Source organism: Ailuropoda melanoleuca, chromosome 4 (assembly GCF_002007445.2).
Source record: "Ailuropoda melanoleuca isolate Jingjing chromosome 4, ASM200744v2, whole genome shotgun sequence".
Classification (NCBI taxonomy): Eukaryota; Metazoa; Chordata; class Mammalia; order Carnivora; family Ursidae; genus Ailuropoda; species Ailuropoda melanoleuca.
This window is the reverse complement of record NC_048221.1, coordinates 121,881,980-121,902,774: the sequence shown is the minus strand read 5'-3', so window position 1 is coordinate 121,902,774 and position 20,795 is coordinate 121,881,980. Positions and strand designations below refer to the sequence as shown.

General features: G+C 37.6%; 1 protein-coding gene and 2 non-coding genes across 3 annotated transcripts in view; all 3 read left to right on the top strand.

Moving 5' to 3' along the window:
• Positions 1-20,795, top strand: part of WDR43 (WD repeat domain 43) — a 45,551-nt gene that overhangs the window by 21,252 nt on the left and 3,504 nt on the right. Inside the window, exons 6-16 of the mRNA XM_002923645.4 lie at positions 963-1,065; positions 1,827-1,891; positions 3,840-4,011; positions 5,485-5,571; positions 6,453-6,584; positions 7,678-7,809; positions 14,793-14,879; positions 15,676-15,707; positions 17,280-17,343; positions 19,525-19,638; positions 20,160-20,229. Coding sequence (XP_002923691.1) covers positions 963-1,065; positions 1,827-1,891; positions 3,840-4,011; positions 5,485-5,571; positions 6,453-6,584; positions 7,678-7,809; positions 14,793-14,879; positions 15,676-15,707; positions 17,280-17,343; positions 19,525-19,638; positions 20,160-20,229 — 1,058 coding nt within the window. The remainder of the gene's footprint in view (positions 1-962; positions 1,066-1,826; positions 1,892-3,839; positions 4,012-5,484; positions 5,572-6,452; positions 6,585-7,677; positions 7,810-14,792; positions 14,880-15,675; positions 15,708-17,279; positions 17,344-19,524; positions 19,639-20,159; positions 20,230-20,795) is intronic.
• LOC117802122 lies at positions 6,048-6,127 on the top strand. The gene has a single exon (XR_004625172.1). It is a non-coding gene; the product is annotated as a small nucleolar RNA SNORD53/SNORD92 (small nucleolar RNA).
• LOC117802123 lies at positions 6,879-6,954 on the top strand. Its single transcript, XR_004625173.1, has one exon. It is a non-coding gene; the product is annotated as a small nucleolar RNA SNORD53/SNORD92 (small nucleolar RNA).

Here is a 20,795-nt window from a genome sequence, read left to right as displayed (position 1 = left end):
TGTATTTATATAGTTGATTAATTCATGTCAGAACAGAGTTTACCTAGCACAAATATTTTTTTTCCATAAGGAGTATCAGCTTTTTTCTCTTTGGTATACTAGACGGCACTTCAGCACTATACTTAGAGCACATTTTAAACAGTGAAATCAACAAAAGAGGCATAAAAGCAAAAAAAGTGGCTCTAGAAAGAATCTTTTTAGTGTTCTAAATAATACTACTTATTAGTATCTAGTATGAGAGCTGAAATAAGTCAGAGCGGATAGCCTTGTTTAACATTGTTGGCAGCTCTCATATTTCACTGCTCTGAGCATACCTGTTCAAGACCATGGAAGTTCCACAAATACTGATATGGGGGTTTACAAATAAAGTTTAGCAGGTAGGCAGATTCTCAAATAAGGAATCAACAAATAATGATCATTTGGGTAAATGTATGTGTGGGTCTATTTCCGGACTCTGTTTTCTTTGTAGTGCTGTGATACACATTCTCCTCAGGTTAATCTATAGATTCAGTGTGAACCCAGTCAAAATCTTGGAAGACTCTTGTAGAAATTGATAGTCTGATTTTGAAATTCAGATGGAAATGCAAAGGACATAGAGGAACCCAAACAACATTGAAAAAGAAAAAAGAGGACTCATATTGCTTGATTTCCTGACTAGTCAAGCTATAATAATCAATACAGTGCAGTATTGGCATCAAGATAGGCAGATAGGTTAGTGAAAAACTATAGAGAATACTGCTCACTGTTTAAATCTGCATAAATGCGTTAGTGTTTTCTTACCCTGCAACCACGCTAAATGGCAGTAACACAAATGTGTCCCTGAGTTTTATCTGTAGTCCCCTTATTTAGCTTTCAAGATGCAAAAGCTATGGGGAATCTAATGCTGTGACTCCCCGTATGTGCTCAACTTTTTTTTTTTTTTTTTAATTTCTTTTTGTCTAATCATTGGTTTTGTTATCTAGGCAGGTCCGGGCAGAAAACAAAGAAAAGAATGCAGTGATGTCTTTTACAGTTACAGATGAACCTGTCTATATTGATTTGACTTTGTCAGAAAATAAGGAAGAGGTAAATGGCTTGATGTTTGAGAATTTGTTTTTGGATTTCACAAATTGTATTTTTAAAATTAGTGTTTGGATGATTTAATGATTTGGGAAAGAAGGGAACATGAGGGAGGGAGAACAAAATATAATAAAAATCTTAGACTGTCCAGAGTGAGTGTTCATTCACTGTGGTGCACCCTTGTGAGGGGAGGGGTCAGGGCATGGAGGCATTTTCAGTGATCCTGACGATTATGCCACGTCTCTTTTGTCAGTCTCTGCAGTTGGTACTAGTGACTGCTCTTCTTACTCGCAGGCTGTGTTCTCCTTGACTGTTCTCTTCTCCTAAACACTTATTTCTATTGATTGACTGGTTGATTGATTGATTTAACAGAGATAGAGACAGCCAGCGAGACAGGGAACACAAGCAGGGGGAGTGGGAGAGGAAGAAGCAGGCTCATAGCGGAAGAGCCTGATGTGGGGCTCGATCCCATAAGGCCGGGATCACGCCCTGAGCCGAAGGCAGACGCTTAACCGCTGTGCCACCCAGGTGCCCCTAAACACTTATTTCTAAGCTTCACGACAACAACTCCAGTTGTCATTTTGATGACAGTAATGATTTTTAAATTCAGGAGTTGTACAGCCTTCTTGTTCTAATTTTTTCTCTGGTTATCTAAAGGGGCGGGGGGAGAATAGTTGAAGTTTGGTAAGTGCATTAAAGCATTTATCCAGTAGGGTAGACTGAAATGTATTAACCCATTAGAATAATCAGTTAAATTTTTCTTTTAGCCTGTCAAGTTAGCTGTTGTTTGCAGAGATGGTCAAGTTCATCTTTTTGAACATATATTAAATGGGTAAGAATTTTCTCAAGTGTGTTTTCTTTGCCTGATTTATTACTCTTTTATTCCCAATATTCTTTGCGCTATATTCCTTTTCAGATAGATTATTTTGAAAGCCTTTCTAATTCCTTATCTATATGACTACATACATTCCCAGTAAGAACTCAAGTTTTTGGAGTCATGGACCATTTCTTCATTTTTGTGGTTAGTAAAGTAGTCTTACGATATATGCTTAGTAAATGTTGGCAGTTGTAATAATACATTTTAAAAATCAGTTGGAAAACTTTGCTTGTGAACTTGGTAAAACCTTAATTTCTAACTTTGATAATATATATATGGATCAGTGAAGCACGGCAGTGCAAGTGTTCTGGTGAATAGAGGGGAGTGTTGCTGTTGGGATGTGTAGTAGTTAGTCATAGACCAAGGGTCAATAAACTATGATCTGTGGGTCAAACAAGTATGACCATATGTGCCCCCCAAAACTGAAATACTATCTGCTCTTCATAGAAAATTTGCCAATCTTTGGCATACTCTATAAACATGGTCTAAGACTCAGTCATGTAAACTTTAAAATGATTTCACTTTTTTGTCAGTTGGTATCCTTCCTTTTACAATCCTACTGTAGCAGTTAATTTAAATATAAAATAGTTATGAAAGCATAAAACATTATTTTAAAACATTTAGGATGTATAGACAGTTGATTATGAAGCCTAATTGTCCTTGCATTGAATTCTACTCCCTAGAGGTTACTGTTAACATTTGTGTGTAACACTTGAGGCCTTTATTTACATAGTCATATGTGTATGTGGAATATATACTTGAGGGCCCAGAAGTAGTGGGCTGCAGTGAGGATTTGGGCCCCTCTTCTTGGGCAATAGTAAGCCTTTGCTTTTATGCAGAAGATTGATGAGGTTTGACCTAAGTGTTAAGGCATTACGCTTTAAGTCATTCTGTCTGATGTGTTGAGAATAGACCACAGAGGGGTCAAAGGCCAAAGCAGAGGCCAGAAGTCCTGGATGGAGATGGTTGTGAAGTCCAGATAACTAAGGGGAGAGAGTTGGAAAGATAGGGATAGTTCGGTGCACTTATTGGTGATAAGATGTCTGTGGTGTGAGTGGCTTTAGACACAGTAAAGGCCAGAGATGGGAAGGGTACGGAACTGGGAGGACAGTGTGTCAGAAAGATCATCAGCCTGTGTGGTGGATATGGAGATCACTTAAGAAAGTGTTGGACAGAATGACAGTGGAGCCACTAGAATCTTTAAGAAATAAGAGGGAGTGACCTGGAAATTGTTGGATGGCAGAAGGAGAGGGAGGTAGCTGGTATCCCATGACAACACTTTCAAAGGTTATAGAGGTGAATATAAAGGTGAAAGAGGGAGAGACTACCTGTCTTGAAATGTTCGTGAAGAGCAAGGAGCGCACTTAAATCATGTCCAAGGCTTCTGACACAAAGGGTATGGAGAGAAAACAGCTGCAACTCGGGAGCTCTGCCCCGATGAGCCAGCGTAGAGCAAGAAGGTGAAGAAAACCCTTAGAGAAGAAACTGAGGATGGGATTCTGTTGATTACATTTTGCTGATAACTTTGCTCCTGGAACAGTGTTGCAGAGATCATAGTAGGCTTTTGGGGGTTGGAAACAATTGGGGATAGGGCTTATTGGAACAGATGTAGAGAGTCAACGGGGGTTGAAGCTCAGGGCAGCGAGAGAGCACTTGGGAGCTTGGGCCCCTTGTGGGGCTCGACAGGGGGATGGAAGGGCACATGGGTCTCCAGGCAGATTTTGATGGTGAGGTCTTGCTAGATGAGGTCTTGACAGCAACACTAGTGCTGTGGGGACTCTGGTCACTCTGGTCATAGTTGAAGGCCACAGGAAGGTCACATTTCCTGACTCAATGCCAACTTCAAAGCATACGTATGAGATGTTACTTTGAATTTTCTGATGTAATTTTTTTTTCTTTCTAGATACTGCAAAAAGCCTTTGACTTCAAACTGCACAATTCAGATAGCGACACCTGGGAAAGGCAAGAAATCAACACCAAAACCCATCCCTATTCTAGCAGCTGGTTTTTGCTCAGACAAAATGTCATTGTTGCTTGTATATGGCAGTTGGTTTCAGCCCATCATTGAGCGAGTGGTACGTAGTTGCTACTCTGGAGTAGAGCAATACAGCATCAACAAGGCCATGTAAAAAAAAAAATAATTTCGAAATGATTCATTGGTCTGCTTATTGGTATACTTAAAAAGAAGTCACGTATTTTCCCTTAACTGAAGGACCTTTCACTGGGTGCTTTATTTCAGTTTGTGAGAGCTATGTATTTAATTTTACTTAACCCAGCATATCCAAAATATTTTAAGCCTTATTCAATATGAAAAATTATTTGAGATATTTTATTCCCCTCTCTCCTTTATTTGGTATTATGTCTTTGATATTTGGTGTATATTTCCACTTACAAGCACATCTCAGTTTGGAATAGCCACATTCAAGTGCTCAGTAGCCCCATGTCCCTAGTGGCTGATATTCTGGTCAGCACAGGTATGAGTGAATTTTGCCCAGTTACCCAAAAGCTAAATCTTAATAAAGGAGCCCTTAGTAACAGTACTCATTGAATTTTCTCAGTGGAAATGTAATGGGTGGTGCAGTCACTTAACTTTTGATTACTGAAGTTTCTTTGGAGACTTTTGGTGAGTTATGAGCATGTCCAATAGGTGATTTCTTCAGCTTGCATTTATACTGCTTTTATTCAGTAAGGCCCTCTGGGAGATGATGAGAGGAATAACATGCCCAAGCAAACTCCTGTTGAGTTGATTTTAATTTAAACTCACATTTAATTAGAACTTAAACCTCTTGTTGAATTTATTTAACTCTTTGCTTTTAAAAATTTAACACATGGATATGGTATAATAAAAAGAGAAAGGCGTTAAGCTGTAAACCTAAGTCTTTTTGCCGTATGTGGATTCCCCCAGCCCTCCTCTGCCCGTAAAGCCATTGTTTCCTGCTTGTTTTGTGTCCCTCTGGATATTGATTGTTATATATTTATAGAGAATTACATATAACCTTAAAGCGTTAAGGGTATGGGTAACATGTACTTTGCTGCATCTGATTATCCCCCCTGTTTAGTACGGCATCAGGATGTAGAGGTCCACCCTAGAGCATTTTTGTTCATCAGCAGTGCTGTCTTTGAGTTGCTTGTGGGAAGTATAGCAGTAGGAAGTTTTAGGGTAGGGCCATTCTTTTTTAGCCTAGACTATTCTTTACAAGGGTGACAAACTGGAATGTTTCTTTAAAATCTGTTACATTTAAAAAGCCTGTTGATCTTTTAAAGCTGTACATTTGAAAAAGTTGAGCAGTTCGTAACTGAAGAAAGTACACATTATGCTTAATATCTTCAGAGTTGACCCACTTTTCTCTGCTGCCATCAGTCTGAATGGTGATCAGTGTTAGTGGCTCAGTTTTGTGGGGAAGCTTTCTGTACTTTTTTGTATTTTTATAAAAATGCACAAGTAGGAGTTTGGCTTTTCATGTTATTTCTTACTCCCAATTGCTTTGTTTGACGCTCTTTTTTTCCCCCCCTGTCATACCCCCTCCCCTTTAAAATTATATTCCCAGGCTTTAAGTTCCAAAGAACCTCATGTGTGTTTAGTAAGAGATATTTCAAACTGCTGGGCCCCCAAAGTAGAAACGGCTATAACAAAGGTGAGTGCATTTCATATTAGAAGGTGAGAAAAAAGAGATTTGGGTAAATCGAATTGTAGTATAATATTATGTTTGCACTCTTCAGTATCCTCTTTATGATCTTGTTTGAACAAATTTGTGGGATTAGGTTTCAGATAATGAGATTATAAAACCACTTTGTTTCTGTGCTCTTGATTCGTTGAATGCATGAGTGAATAGACAACTAGAAGGTGAAAACCTGGGAGTTAGTCCCTCCCCCCGTGTATGATCATTAAATAAATATCACATTTATCAAATTATTTTACTGATGTTAGTATTTAAAGGAGCATAACTGAGAGGAATCCTGTATTTAAGGGTGGAATAAAGCCTAAAATTATGGGTCTGGAGTTGAACACTGTATACCATGATCATCTTCATGCTTTATTTTTAATATAACACGGCATCTACATGTAGATATCGTATGTTTGGCAGTTTAATGAGAAAAGGAAAGCCAAGACGTGCTATGATGACATCCATATATGGTTTCGCTTCTGGCTGAGTTCCAGAGATGACACCTTTCTCTTGGCTGTCTGAGCGTTTCTGGCAAAGCTGGGTTCCTGGAGGTGGTCGTAAAACATACAGCTTCACTCGAACATTTTTAAGTAATCTGTCAGTGTTCCTGGTTTTTACTCTTATGTGGTATTGAAAGCTTTAAAACTATGAGCTTTCACATTATAATTTAAAAACCTACTTGCCAACATTCAGTTAAAATTTATCTTTAATTCATATCGTATTAAGTTAGTTATATTAGATTTTCCAGTAGAAAAACCTTTTAGGTGCTGTTGGCTTTCTCGTTGGGGCTCAGTTTTGCCGGGACTAAGGCATCATTTCTTTGTCACGCCTCCACTGTTCCTGTTCAACAGGTGAGAACACCGGTGATGAATTCTGAAGCAAAAGTTCTGGTGCCAGGGGTACCTGGTCATCGTGCAGCTATCAAGCCTGCTCCTCCACAAACTGAGGAAGTAGAGAGCAAGAGGAAATTGGGGGAAAATGAGGTAATACAATCACTCTGACAATTTTTGAGTTTGAAATACAAGATTACTTGTGAGACTCTAACAGATAGATTGGATAGAGCCAAACTTGGAACTTCAGGAACGTACTGAGATTGCTGCTGTTATCCTCTCTCTCATCCCCAGCAGCATAGGTTCTGATTTCAGATTGTAGTTTGTGAGACATTTACTTGGCCACTGTTAATGGAGAAGACAGACTTGGCACTAACTACAGAGGTTGCTGTTTGGCCATTGTTAGTGGTCAGCTGGATCACATAATTGAATATATTAAGCCAGGACTTGCCATGATGATTTCCATTGGGTTTCGCATGTTGCTGACTATCAGTGATGCCTTTTCTCTTGGCTGTCTGAGCAGTCCTGGCTAGTTTAAAGATTTTATTTATTAGAGAGCGCATGTGCATGCATGAGGAGGTGGGGATGGGGGACAGAGGCAAAGGGAGAGAGAGTCTTAAGCAGACTGTACTGAGTGCAGAGCCTGATGCCGGGCTCGGTCTCATGACCCTGAGATCACGACCTGAGCTGAAATTAACGTGAGATGCTTAACTGACTGCACCACCCTGGCACCCCTACAATTAAGTTTTTGAGTAGCAAATTGAATCGTGTTTCTTTACACTTAAATTTTAGATATTTATGAAGGAAACTTAGTTGTGGTAGAGCATCTTCTAGAAAATAAGTCACCATTTGAAACTGACTAATAAAGACAAAAATAGGAAGGCATTTTATAAATTGTTTTGATAACATAGCTGTCTTATTTTAAATTTTCTTTTGATAATGCTTGTTTCCTTTTTGCAGATCTGAGGCTGATGACAAGGGGTAGTTCTAGAAGGGAAAGCTTCTTCCATAATCTTTTCTTGTGCTTTAGTAATTAGATGCGAGGTGCTTGCCTTTTTTGAATCTTATATATTTATGTTTATGAATTACATTTTTAAATCATGATTTCTTGGGCAGTTTTTTTTCCACTAGGATCTGGAAACTTGGATTGGGAAACAACCAGTCTGGGAACCACCCAGTCACCCCTTGACCAAGCTACTTTAGGCCTTGTCTGGTTTAACATTAATAGATCATTTCTGTTCTGCAGATTAGCATTGAAGAGCGCCTGGGAGCACTGGATATAGATACAAAGAAAGAAAAGGATGATCTTCCACAGACAAATAGCTTTCCAGTTCTTCTCACACAGGGTTTAGAAAGTAATGATTTTGAAATGCTAAATGTAAGTATTCTGTCAGTTTTTAAAATGAATTAACACAGTTAATTTTTCTTAGAAAGTGATTGACATAGCACACTCAGAGTGATAGTCATGTGATGTAGCTGTTTTGAATTTAATATTTTGTGAGTCTAGTCAAACGTTTATCACTTGGTGGCACTATACAGACAGTCACCAACCTACAAAGGCATTGTATTAAATTATTTTGAACCTGGAATGCATTTTCTCATAGAAATATTGTTCTGAATTGTTATTAGGTCTTAGGCTTTAGTTCACAAAAGCCTTTATAAACATAGTGTAGCTGAACTATGATACTCAGCATTCTAGATCACAATTTATATTTTTTTCTGTAGGAAAATGCGTTCCTGAGTTTTTACTCTGGATTCCAGAAACTTATGTCCGCCTGGCCGTGAGAGGGGGCGGTGAGGTGGAACCTTGGCAATGGGTAGGAGGTTTGGGGGAAAAATTCACGAGGGTTGGGGGTTATGTTGTGAAGTATTTAGAGGTAAAAATACTAGAAATTTGTATAAGGGAGGCATTTATTATTTCTTATGTTTGTAAGTTGGTGACTGCTTGTATGAAATTACTTAATTAGGTTCTCTTAAATTCAGAATTTATTAATGGTCTGTAGAAAAAATTTAAGTGTAAAAATTCTATTTAAGTACTGCCTGATTAGATTAAAGCAGTTTATGTTTTCTTAAGTGCATTTATTCTTAGTGATTCAGTGATTTTATGGTGCCACTTAGTATTGATGTGACTTTATTCATAGGTTATTCAGGTAACCTATGAATAGTGTCTTTCTGGTTTATATTTTGATCTAAATGGGAATATCATTTGTGTCTAAGGTGATTTTGCAAAATGAGAGGGGAAATCAGCACATCCTAAAATTACTTTTAAAATTACTTGTAAAATTGTTTGTGAGTGCATGTAATTTGGAAGGTGGTTTTCAGTTAACATGGTATAGAAACCTAGGTGGAAAATAGGCTATAGAAAACAATAGACAATGTTTTTAAAATGTAATATAACTTATCTGCCATTATTATCTCCTCAACTGTCCTTTGAAACCTTTCTCAGTAGTACAACTAAATCAGCTACCAATTATTTTTTTTAAGAAACATTGCAGAACATTTCAAAGTATTACAGTGGACCCCCATGAACTCATCATTCTGTTTCGGAAATTATCAACACTAGCCAAATCTATCTGTCCTTGTGTCATCTATCTACCCACGCGTCTCCCCAGGTTATAGTGAAGCATAGAGACATCATTTTACCCATAAATACATCCCTCTTCAACTCTGACAATAACAACTCCTGAAAACAACCACAATCCATTATCACATCTAAAAAAAAGTAAACAGTATTTCCTCAAAATCATCAAATATCCACTTAGTGTGTTTACATTTCCGTGATTGCCTCATAAACTTAAGGTTTTATGTTTGCTTTCTTCAAAACAGAATCCCCATGAAGTCCACACAGTATTGGGGAGAGATGTCTCTTCTGTCTCTTGCAGTTAGTTTTTTGGAGAAGCTAAGTTATTTGCCCTATAGAGATTCTCACATTCTGGATTTTGCGTCCCTCAAAACTCCATTTTGTTGGGTCATTTAATCTAATAAATGGTATCATTTAACATGTTCCTCTAACATATTTCTTGTACACTGTAGTTGGATCTAGAAGCTTGTAGAGATTCAGGTTAAAATCTTTTGGTACTTCAAAGGTGACAGTGTATCCTTTTATCAGGTGCCACAAAGTTGTTGGAAGAACAAATGAAATGATGTTTATGGAAGCACTTCTTACCTGTAAAGGATTGTACACAGAGACTTTTTCATTATTAAGGATCTTTAGGTGATACATTGTATTATTTCAGTAGAAGTAGTTGGAAACTAGAATCCTGAAAAATCGTGTGCTGGAAAAGACCTGTAAAAGTTATAGTGAAGGGCTTAAAATAACCCTAAAAAAAAAAGTATGGAGATTTTCCCATAGTATGTTACCCAGGAGATGATGCACTCACATTCTGTAGTTCTGTTTTAAAAAAGAGAGACAAGTAAAAAAAAAAATTTGTTTCCTCCTAAAAATAGTCTTCCCCATTCCCAAAAATTACCTTATGAAGGTACATGAAATATAGTAGGAGGGCAATAAGAATGAGAGAAGGAAGTGAGCAGTGACAGAGGTACATCATATGATGAGGAGTGAGGATAAGAATCCTGCCATAGAAAACTTGACATTAAATGTGTGGCTTTAGGAAGGTGGAGATCTGACTCAAAGAAAACGTCCATAGCTTATGAGAAGAAGAGAAGCCAGTGATTTATGTAATTCATGGCACCTGCAGAAGACAGATATTTTAAAGATTTTTAAAAAATTTATTTAAATAATGTTTTATATGTGCCATTTATAGTAGTACCAAAAAGTTAGGATAAATCTATAAAAGGTGCCTCTCCCTCTACATTGAAAATTACAGAAGTTGAGAGAAATTAACAAAGATTTGGGTGTATAGTGATATAAACCACCTTTATGGGTTGAAAGATTCAATACTGTTAAAATGAGGAATTCCCCCCTTATTTGTCTGTGTATTCAGCACATTCCCAATTAAATTTCAGTAGCATCTCCAAGTAAAATTGGAGGATTTAGCCTGCTCGATTTCAAGATAAAGTTATAGTAATCAAAGTAATTTGATATTAGTAAAAATAAATACAGATTAAGGAACCAAAATAGTCCATAAGTAGACCACACACAATTGGTTTTTAGTAAAGGTGCTTATTTGAGTTAATGGAGAAAGTAAAATCTTTCCAACAATTGGTCATGAACCAACTACATATCCATATGGAAAAAAATGCATCTCAGCTCTTAATTCACAAAAGTTGACCCAAAATAGATAAATGTAAAACTCAAACCTACAACACTTTTAGAAGAAAACAGGATAAAATTATGCAAACGTTAGCAGATGAAGTCTTCTTAGATGGCATCACAAAAAGCGTTACTACAGGAAAAAGTCATTTGGACTTCATGAAAGTTGAAATCTTTTGCTCTTGAAATGATAGTATATGTGATTTCTGAGTGATTTCCTACAGTGTTGGTTCCTCCTTCCAGGTCAGGAGGTGATAACCACCATCCCAGGAATTCTCAATAAATTTTTATTACTTAAAGAAAGAAAAGAAAAAGAAAGAAACGACACTGTTAAGACTATGGAAAGGCAAGCTGCAGGCTGGGAGAATATTTACAATTCCTACATTAGACAAAGGATTCTTTTCCAGAAAATACAAAAAAATTCTTAATTGAGACTCAAAAAATAATTGGTAAAGGTGTGAACAGATACTTCACAAAAGAATTCAGATGGCCAATAAGTGTATGTAAAGGTATTATACATCATTTATCATAACAAGTGCAAATTGACATGACAGTGAGCTCACACTATATACCCATTATGGATTGATTAAAATTTAAAGTTCCATTTGTTGGTGAGAATGTGATACAGTTGGGATCTCATATCTTAATCGTGGGAATATAAAATGGTACAGCTGCTTTGGAAAACAATTTGGCAATTTCTTAAAAGTTAAGTATTCATCTACTTTAAGACCCAGCCATTCTACTGCTAGGTATTTACCTGGAGAATAAAAAACATGTTCATATAAAGACTGGTACATGAATGGTCATAGCAACTTTATTTTTTTAATAGCTGGAACCTGAAGAGAACCCATATGTCCCTCATCATATGAACAGATTAACAAATTCTTTATCTAGCAGTGTAAGAAATAGATTATTGATACATCAACAACATGGATGAATCTCAGACTTATTTTTTGAGAAGGAAACCAGACAAAGAGTACATGCTCTGTATAATTCTACTTACATAAAAATTCTAGGAGATGCAGACCAATATATAGTTCACTGGTTGCCTGAGGATGGGGGTGGAGGGATAGAATGTTAAGGGACCCAAGGAGACTTGAGGGTGGTGGAATGTTTAACGTAGTGTTTGTTTCATGGATGAATGTTTATGTCAAACTGATGAAATAGTGTGTTATAAGTGTGCAGTGTTTATTATGCTTCATTTATAGTGTAGTAGATTTGGGGAAAAAAAACCTTCAATATCTTCTCGCTAGTTACAACTGTGATTTATATGGTTGTTTCTTTAAATATATTTTCAGTGGAAGTTAATGCTAACTTCTGTATCCATTAACACTTCACCTTGTTTTAAGATAACTTATTTTTTACTTGCTTATTTTAAAATTTGAAAATTACCATAGAACCTGTTGTTAGTTGGCATAAGAATTAGTTGAGAGCTTGTTAAAAACTCTTCTGCCCTACATTTTGATTTAACTTCTAAATAGCTAGGCCAAACGTTCTCTCTCTCTCTTTTTTTTTTTTTAAAGAGGGAGGGAGGGAAGATGGGGAGGGGCAGAGGGAAAGGGAGAGAGAGAATCTTAAGTGGCCCTCTGTCCAGTGCGGAGTCAGCGCTGGGGGGGCTCAGTCTCACAACCCTGTGAGACTATGACCTGAGCTGAAATCAAGAGTTGGACCCTTAACCATCTCCACCCAAGTGTCCTTGGCCATAGGTACTGTTTGCCTTTGACAGTTCTGGTTTATACCTCTTATCTCGGTATAGTAATTAATAGTGACTTCTTTCATTGTTACAAGTGTCCCAGTTTAGACAACAAATTATATGATCACTTTACATTTAGAGCACCAGGGGATTTCACAAACTACATATTTTTCAAAACCTCATTTCTACATTGTTTTTTAACTAAGCTTAGTATAAATAGTGTTCAACAGCAGGTTCAAGTTAGTATTCCTTGACTTGAAGGGCTACTACCCTACTTGGCCAGTTAAGACAATGAAACCTGATGGTTTGGTGGACATCCTGTGAAAATTGAGGACCTTAACAAGAGCATGTCTTATCTCAATTAGTAATTTATAGACTAGTTCAGAGAGATTGTTCCCTATAACCTGTACATTATTGGAACTTTGTGATAACTGATATTTATAATGAGTGAGGTGATTTGAGGAATGTTTAGTATCATCACACATCTTCTGAATTACTGTAGAAGTTCTAATCAGCATATTTTGCTTTGACTCTTGTATTCTGATTATTTGAAAATGTAAATGTAGGTTAATTGAGACTATTAAATCAGGACAGTCCATCCCTCACTTCTTCAGTGATTGTGTATATAAAGTTTTATTTCTTTTGTATGAGAAACTATGCAGTTATGGCAGTGGTAGTTTTTATATCTTGATGGATTTATTAGAAGGGCTTGGTGTAAAGATATTTTTATAAGCAAATAAAATTCATAGGAAATTCTGAAAGGATACTGTTAAAATAGGCTGTAAACCAATTTTCTCTATTTTGCCCTTTGGTACTTCTGCTCTTTCTATATTAAGCATGACCTTTATCGTACCATCACCAAAACAGCATGCACCCCTCATCAGGGAAGTTCCTCTGGGAATTAAGCCCTTTAGAAAAAATAAATACGTAGAAGTATTAAAGAGGAAGGGGGGAATCAAGATTTTGAGACCTGAAATGCCTTGTATTTCCCATCCTTTCCTGTGGATGAAGCATCTGGGGTTTGGAGACATTGCAATGCCTGCCAGGATTTGGACTAATCTCTCCTTTTCTGTACCCTGTAGTGGAGACTGGGTTTTTCCAGTTGATGTACCTTCCCAGGATTTTGACTCAAGCACTCATTATATATGATCTTTTGATTGGCTTAAAATTTTATCAAAAGGTTGACAGCTTTAAAAGGTTTCTTGCTGAGTGTGGTTTTAGTGTGTTTTGCTCATTCTTATGTGGATATATCTGTGATTTCATAAAATGACAGTTTGACAGCTTCTCTAAAGTGGCATACATCTGTATTTAAATGTCTAGAGGTGTTCCGTTTTATATAAAAATGTGTTCGTAAAGTTTAGAATCTGTAGGAAAGAAACCCATTTATCAAAGTAAATGTCCTGATTCCTGAAGATTATACTTGCCTGATAGCCAAAGACATTAACATAACAATCTCCAGTCAGTCCCTCCCAACCTCCATTCACTAAAATTCAGTTGGTAGTTTTTTGTTCGGTTTATAAAACATGAAAAAATGCTCAGCATCACTCAGCATCAGGGAAATACAAATCAAAACCACAATGAGATACCACCTCACACCAGTCAGAATGGCTAAAATGAACAAGTCAGGAAACAACAGATGTTGGCGAGGATGCGGAGAAAGGGGAACCCTCCCAAACTGTTGGTGGGAATGCAAACTGATGCAGCCACTCTGGAAAACAGTATGGAGATTCCTCAAAAAGTTGAAAATAGGAGCTACCCTACGACCCAGGATTTGCACTACTAGGTATTTATCCCAAAGATACAAATGTAGTAATCCGAAGGGGCACCTGTACCCCAATGTTTATAGCAGCAATGTCCACAATAGCCAAACTATAGAAAGGGTCCAGATGTCCACTGATACATGAATGGATAAAGAAGATGTGATAGACACACACACACACACACACACACACACACACACACACACACAGGAATATTACTCAGCCTTCAGAAAGAGTGAAATCTTTCCATTTGCAACGATATGGATGGAACTAGAGGGTATTATGCTAAAGCGAAATAAATCAGAGAAATACAAATACCATAGGATTTTACCCTATGTGGAATTTAAGAAACAAAACAGATGAATGTAGGAGGAGGGAAGGATAATAAAATAAGATAAAAACAGAGGGAATCAAATTATAAGAGACTCTGTGGGAAGCAAATGGGTTTCTGGAGGGTAAATGGGAAGAGGGATGAGGTGACTGGGTGATGGGCATTAAGGAGGGCACTTGATGGAATGAGCACTAGGTGTTATATGCAACTGATGAATCGCTGAATTCTCCCCCTGTACTAATAATACACTGTATGTTGACTAAATTGATTTTAAATTTAAAAAAAAATCATTTTTCCTGTTTGTCCTGTAGCGTCCTTAGCTTCTGCATGTGCTTATCTTCATGTTTCTTTTATTTTCTCACAGAAAGTACTTCAAACTAGGAATTTAAACCTAATTAAGAGGACTGTATTAAGGATGCCCCTGCATGCTGTTATTCCATTGTTGCAAGAGGTAACTGAGTACTCTTTTCATTTTAAGGTCCTAATACTATGAGTTAAAGAGAAAATCTAGTGTTTAGAAAAATTGGATTTGCAGTATGTAAGCAAGCAAGGGTATTTAGAGTAGATAATAGATCTATTCAAACAGAACTTACCTAGTCCACATTTTTAATGTATTTTTTATTGAGATAGAATTCATGTACCATAAAATACACTTTTTTAAATGCATATAATTCAGTGTTTTTTTGTATATTCACAGATTGTACAGTTGTCACACCAAAAAAAGAAATCATGTACCAGTTAGCTACCCCCTATTCTCCCTTACCCCCAGTTTCTGGCAACGACAGATTATTTTCTGTCCCTGGATTTGCCTCTTCTGAATTTTCATTCATACAAATTGTAGCCTAGATTTTTATCAGGTAATTACTCTTATTGTAGGAATGTGTTCCTAGATTATGTTATATTGATTAAACATTGGGGAATTAGGAAATTTAGGAATCCTTTAGGAGTAGTGATTTCCTAAGTGTTTTTTCGGGGAGGGGTAGAGGGAGAGAGAGAATCTTAAGCAGGTTCCCCACCTAGTGCAGAGCCCCAGTGTGGGGCTTGATTTGAGGACCCTGAGGACCCTGAGATTATGATGTGCGCCGAAATCAGGAGTTGGGTGTTTAACCAACTGAGCCACCCACGCGCCCCCTTAATAGTCTTTTCTATATTTTCTTTGTTCTCCTGGAGTGTATAGTGTGGGAATTGATGCACATTGGCTGCCTCTAAAGTGCTGTTGCTAACACTGTTTTTTTTTTCTCCCACAGCTTACAAAGAGATTGCAGGGACATCCTAATAGGTAAGATACTTAGGCGACTTAAATTGCTTTGATTTTATCAATATTTTAGAGGTGATTGTTAAAAACAGCAGTTTCTGACAGCATGAAATTACATAGTGGGCAGTTGCACACTCTAATTGGTAAGACTCTGTATCTGTAAGGGTTAGATACTGCTCTTCCCACTTACTGTGAGTTGAATGACTCTTACTCCTAAGATTTTAGTACAGTTTTTTCCTTTCTTTTAGGAAACTCCTGTGTAGTTTTTTTTTTCCAGCTTCATTATCAGGTCGTGTAACGAGTTAGTCTTGTTTAGTCTTAATCAGATGTAAAATTGCCATTTGTAGAAGTCCCCAACCTCTGGGAGTTGCCAGGACGCTGTAAGAAAGTATTTTATAGGACCGAATTCTGTGGGTCTTTTTTGTTAGTAATTTGATGATTAAGTATTTGAATAGGGAGCTGGTATCTCAAAGATCCTGAACTGAGAGTATAGTATTATCAGTGCTACAGTATATAGTTTCTTCTTTTTTAAAAGATGTTATTTATTTATTTGAGAGAGAGAGAGAGAGCATGAGGGGGGTGGGGTGTTGTCTGGGGACAGAGGGAGAGGGAGAAGCTGAGCAGGGAGCCTGGTTTGGGGGTGATCCTAAGACCCTGGGATCATGACCTGAGCCGAAGGCAGATGCTTAACCAACTGAGCCACCCAGGTGCCCCTATTGTTTTTTTTTTAAAGATTTTATTCATTTGAGAGAAACAGTAAAAGAGAGAACATGAGTGGCAGAGAGGGGAGAAGGAGAAGCAGAAGCAGACTCCCCACTGAGCAGGGAGCCACGAGGTCATAACCTGAGCCGAAGGCAGAAGCTTAACCAACTGAGCCACCCAAGTGCCCCTAATTTTTCTCTTCTAAGTTATTTCCCCTGATAGATTCCATTTTTGTTTGGAGCTAACAAAGAAAAGCCAAAGAATTCATTGATTAGGCCCAGCTTACACATTTTTGGTCTTTGTCTTTCAATGTGGCATGGAAATCTTAATGCTGTTTGTACCTGATGGGGATTCGATGGTGGGCATAAAAATGCAAAGTCATTTGAGCCCAGTTTACTTGGTATCACTTAATTACGAAGTAAAGCATGGGTTTTATTCTTGAATTGTTTTAGAAGAAGAGTTTTTCCTGTTCAGTCCATGTTATTCCCCAAGAGATGAGTCTGTTTCACAGATCTCAGACTCATGAATGGATGAGAATATCACCAAAGTCAGTGGTTTATTTAGTAGTGTTGTTTTTCATATAGATCTTCACTTGGCCTCGGTTTTTCTATTTTTTTTTTTAAGATCTTATTTATTTATTTGACAGAGATAGAGACAGCCAGTGAGAGAGGGAACACAAGCAGGGGCAGTGGGAGAGGAAGAAGCAGGCTCATAGCAGAGGAGCCTGACGTGGGGCTCAATCCCATAACGCCGGGATCACGCCCTGAGCCGAAGGCAGACGCTTAACCGCTGTGCCACCCAGGCGCCCTGGTTTTTCTAATATTTTAACTCCATTATATTTAATTTTGAATTCGTGAATATTCGTTTACTTGGATATTTTTTTCTTTTTTCCAGTGCTGTTTTAATGGTTCAGTGGCTAAAATGTGTGTTAACGGTCCATGCATCCTACCTATCCACAGTAAGTCTTCAGCAATAGTTGCCGAATAGTTTGGCTTTGTTAAGGATTATAAACTGATGTGTTAATGAAACCATCCTTCCTCCACTGCCCTTCAACCATCAGCTGCTGCTTTTCAAGATTTTATTTTACCCCAGGTACAATGTAATAATGGTGCCTTTTGTAAATTGGCCTTTTTTTTGCCCTGGATTTTAAAGTAATATATATTCTATAAGAACTTAGAGAAATACAGAAAGGAGAAAAGTGACTTACTTACATATTAGCCTTTAGATGTTTTTTAATGTATATAACCTGTTTAGCAAAATTATTTTTACAATGTATGTATCTCTCCATTGTTCTACCTTGTCCCAGGACAGAAGATAGCTTGTGGTAAAAATGGAGTTAAATGTTTAATAGCTGTCATTTTGTGGGGCTGCTGTCAGCTCTTGGTTATCTGTTACAAATGGGAGGAAACATCAAATTTTAATCAATACCAAAAAACACAATTTTATAATACGTCTATTTACATACATTTCATAATATGAATTGGATTCGTTGTTCATTAAATCAGTTATATTTTAAGCTAGAAATAAAATTATATAATTTACTTGTTTCTTTTTCTTTAATTTTAATACCTAGCACCTTATAATAGATTTTCTTAAAAGGTTATAGTGGATAGTTGAAGAAAATTCTTAATTGCTCTTCTTTCGTAACAGTTTCACCCAGCTCCGCCTGGTCACTGTCCCTTGTTCTGTCTCAGGCTTTTTTTGCCTTCAGTAGTTTGAAATAGGGTAAACAAGTGGTTAACCTGCTTTGAGGCCAACCTTTTGTTCTTTATGTGTCTAGGGAGAATTCTACCAGGATGTTAGAATGGGGGGAGGTATAAGAAACAGTAAGAATGGCTGTGGGGCTTCCCAGCTTGTTGAATCTTGGGAGATCAGTTGAAGGCAGCGGTGAGAGGAATGGCTGAGTGGCGGGTGGTGGGCACGGGAAGATTCCCACAAGCATCAGGACTTGGGGTGAACAGGACAGCACTTGTTTTATAACCTCATTCATTTGCTTAGAAGTGAAAAGAGCCCTAGGAGGCCTTGTCGAGAAATCCCTTATGGAGCCAGGGGTGCACTGCTGGAGTAGGAGTTGTGTAACAGTCACAGTCATGGCAGAACAGACCGAAGAAGTGGGGTGTGGAGGGGGCTCCAATGCCCGCCAGAATTCTCTCCTCAGAAAACAGTGCTTTTCCTTCCACCTTTGGTTTCTTCTCCTTATCAGGTGTCTTTAACCTTCTCTAAGCTGAGGGTCTGTGCTAGGTATGGGTCTTAAGGAATGGATCCCCCTGTTCCTGGAGCTTATTGTCTGAATAGGGACAGATAAAAAAGAGATAATGGCAGTTGGAATGTGATCATGTTAAACATTGTTTTATTCATTTTTGTGTCTGTTTGCTGTTTAAAGTTTAACATTTGAATGAAACTCTTATTTATGCTAAATTGTCAGTGATAGGGCAAGTAAAAAAGTGGCTTCTTTTTTTTTTTTGTCCCCCTGGAGGGACGAATTTCATGCTTAGTTCCTTAAGCATGATTCAGGGGATTCTTTAACAGAGAGTATGTTTGAAATACTGTAAGGTCAGCTTTATACTCTTTCGCTCTGTTGTGCTGCCTCTGGAAGCCGTGAAAAGCTTCCTTTAGCTTGCTGGGGCCTTATGGTAGAGGTAGGTAAAATGATAGTATTAAGTTTCAGCGGAAAGCCCTCTTTAGCCCAGAAGTACGTGGTTGGGGGTATTTTTTATTTAGTGTTTCAATTACATTGACCTCTTAGTATTTTACTTTTAAATTTTTTCGATGATTTTTTATTTTATTTTATTTTTTAGTAGGCTCCAAATCTCGAGGCTTGAACTCACCACCCTGAGATTAAGACCTGAGCTGGGATCAAGAGTCAGACACTTAACCGACTGAGCCACCCAGGCACCCCCTCCCCCCGCCACTGTATCATTATTTTTAAAAACGCAGTATTTTTTGCTGTTAGGATGTTGAAGGCCTGTGAAAATTTGAGATGTTGCTGGGCTGTGTCCCACGCAGCCACTGCCACAGGAGGTACAAGCAGATGCTTGTGGTGCAATGGCTGAATACTTGGGTGTATCTGAGTATGATTTGTATGTTTGTTATTTATACTTTGTCACGAAACTATGAGATCATCTTTCTTCCCCCCTAGTTGCCTGATCTGGTAGCCCAGCTGGGAACACTATACCAGTTAATGGAAAGCAGAGTGAAAACTTTTCAGAAACTCTCCCACCTTCATGGAAAGCTTATTCTTCTAATCACTCAAGTGAGTAAATCAGATTGTTTTGTGCTAAACTTTGGATGTGATAGTAATAGAGGAATAAGGATTGTTTACCTGAACATTGAAAGCCCCATGTTTCAGCAAGAAATTGATAAATCAGGATCCAGTCCTTAACTTGGAAATGTTATGTATTTGACAGTAAATAAACTTGTGCCTGATTCAGCTTTCCCTCAAAGCTTCTCACTGTCCTATTTCAGTTGTTAATACAGTTAGGATGGTTGTGCTACCATGAACAGCAAGTTATAGGGTATTTACACAGTTAGAGTTTTGGCACAGAAAGAAGTTCTGATCACCTTAAAAGGTTTGCAACTTTTACAGGGTAATTCTTTGTTCTTGTATTTGACGAATTTGTTTTTTGCCCTGTGTTTGATCTGCATCGTATTGAGGCCATCCATCATACTGGTTGAGGGCGAGTTTACTGTCGGCGAAGATGAAGCGTGGTGGTGGCTGCCATACTTGAGGTCACCTCATACTGTACTTCATAATAATACTCGATTATCTTTCAGGTTACAGCGTCAGAAAAAACAAAGGGAATGACTTGCCCTGCACAAAAGGCAAAGTTGGTGTATGAGGAAGGTAAGGCTTTGAGGGTAGTGTAAATCCAGATTTGGAACATTCATTTTTTAACATGGAATTCTGTTAACCTTATTTTGTAGAACATGACTGTGAGTAGGATCATGCTATGGGACCCCAGAATTTCTAATAAAATGGGTAAACCTGTGGCAAAAATACGATCCAAAAAGAAAAGAGAAAGTGCAAATACCGTACAGTAATATGAGAAAGGGCACTAGGTATGGAAGAGATTTAAGTGTAGGAGAACACTGTGAACAAACTTTTATGCCAACACATTAAAACCCTAGATGATAAAAGGGCATTTCTTAGGCAACATGAATGACCAAAAGTGACTTGAAAATAAAAACAGAAACCGTGAATAAGCCAGTGGCCTTGAATTGATTTAATCAAAACCTTTGCTCAAAGATGCCAAGCACAGAGTTTTTATAGGTGAATTTTATCAATCTTTCAAGGAATGGTCATTTTTGTCATATATAACAATTCAGGCGTTTTATGAGTCAAACCAGATAAGGATAGTTAAAACAACATTTTAGAACATCTTTAAATATCCTGAGTAGCAAATTGATTAC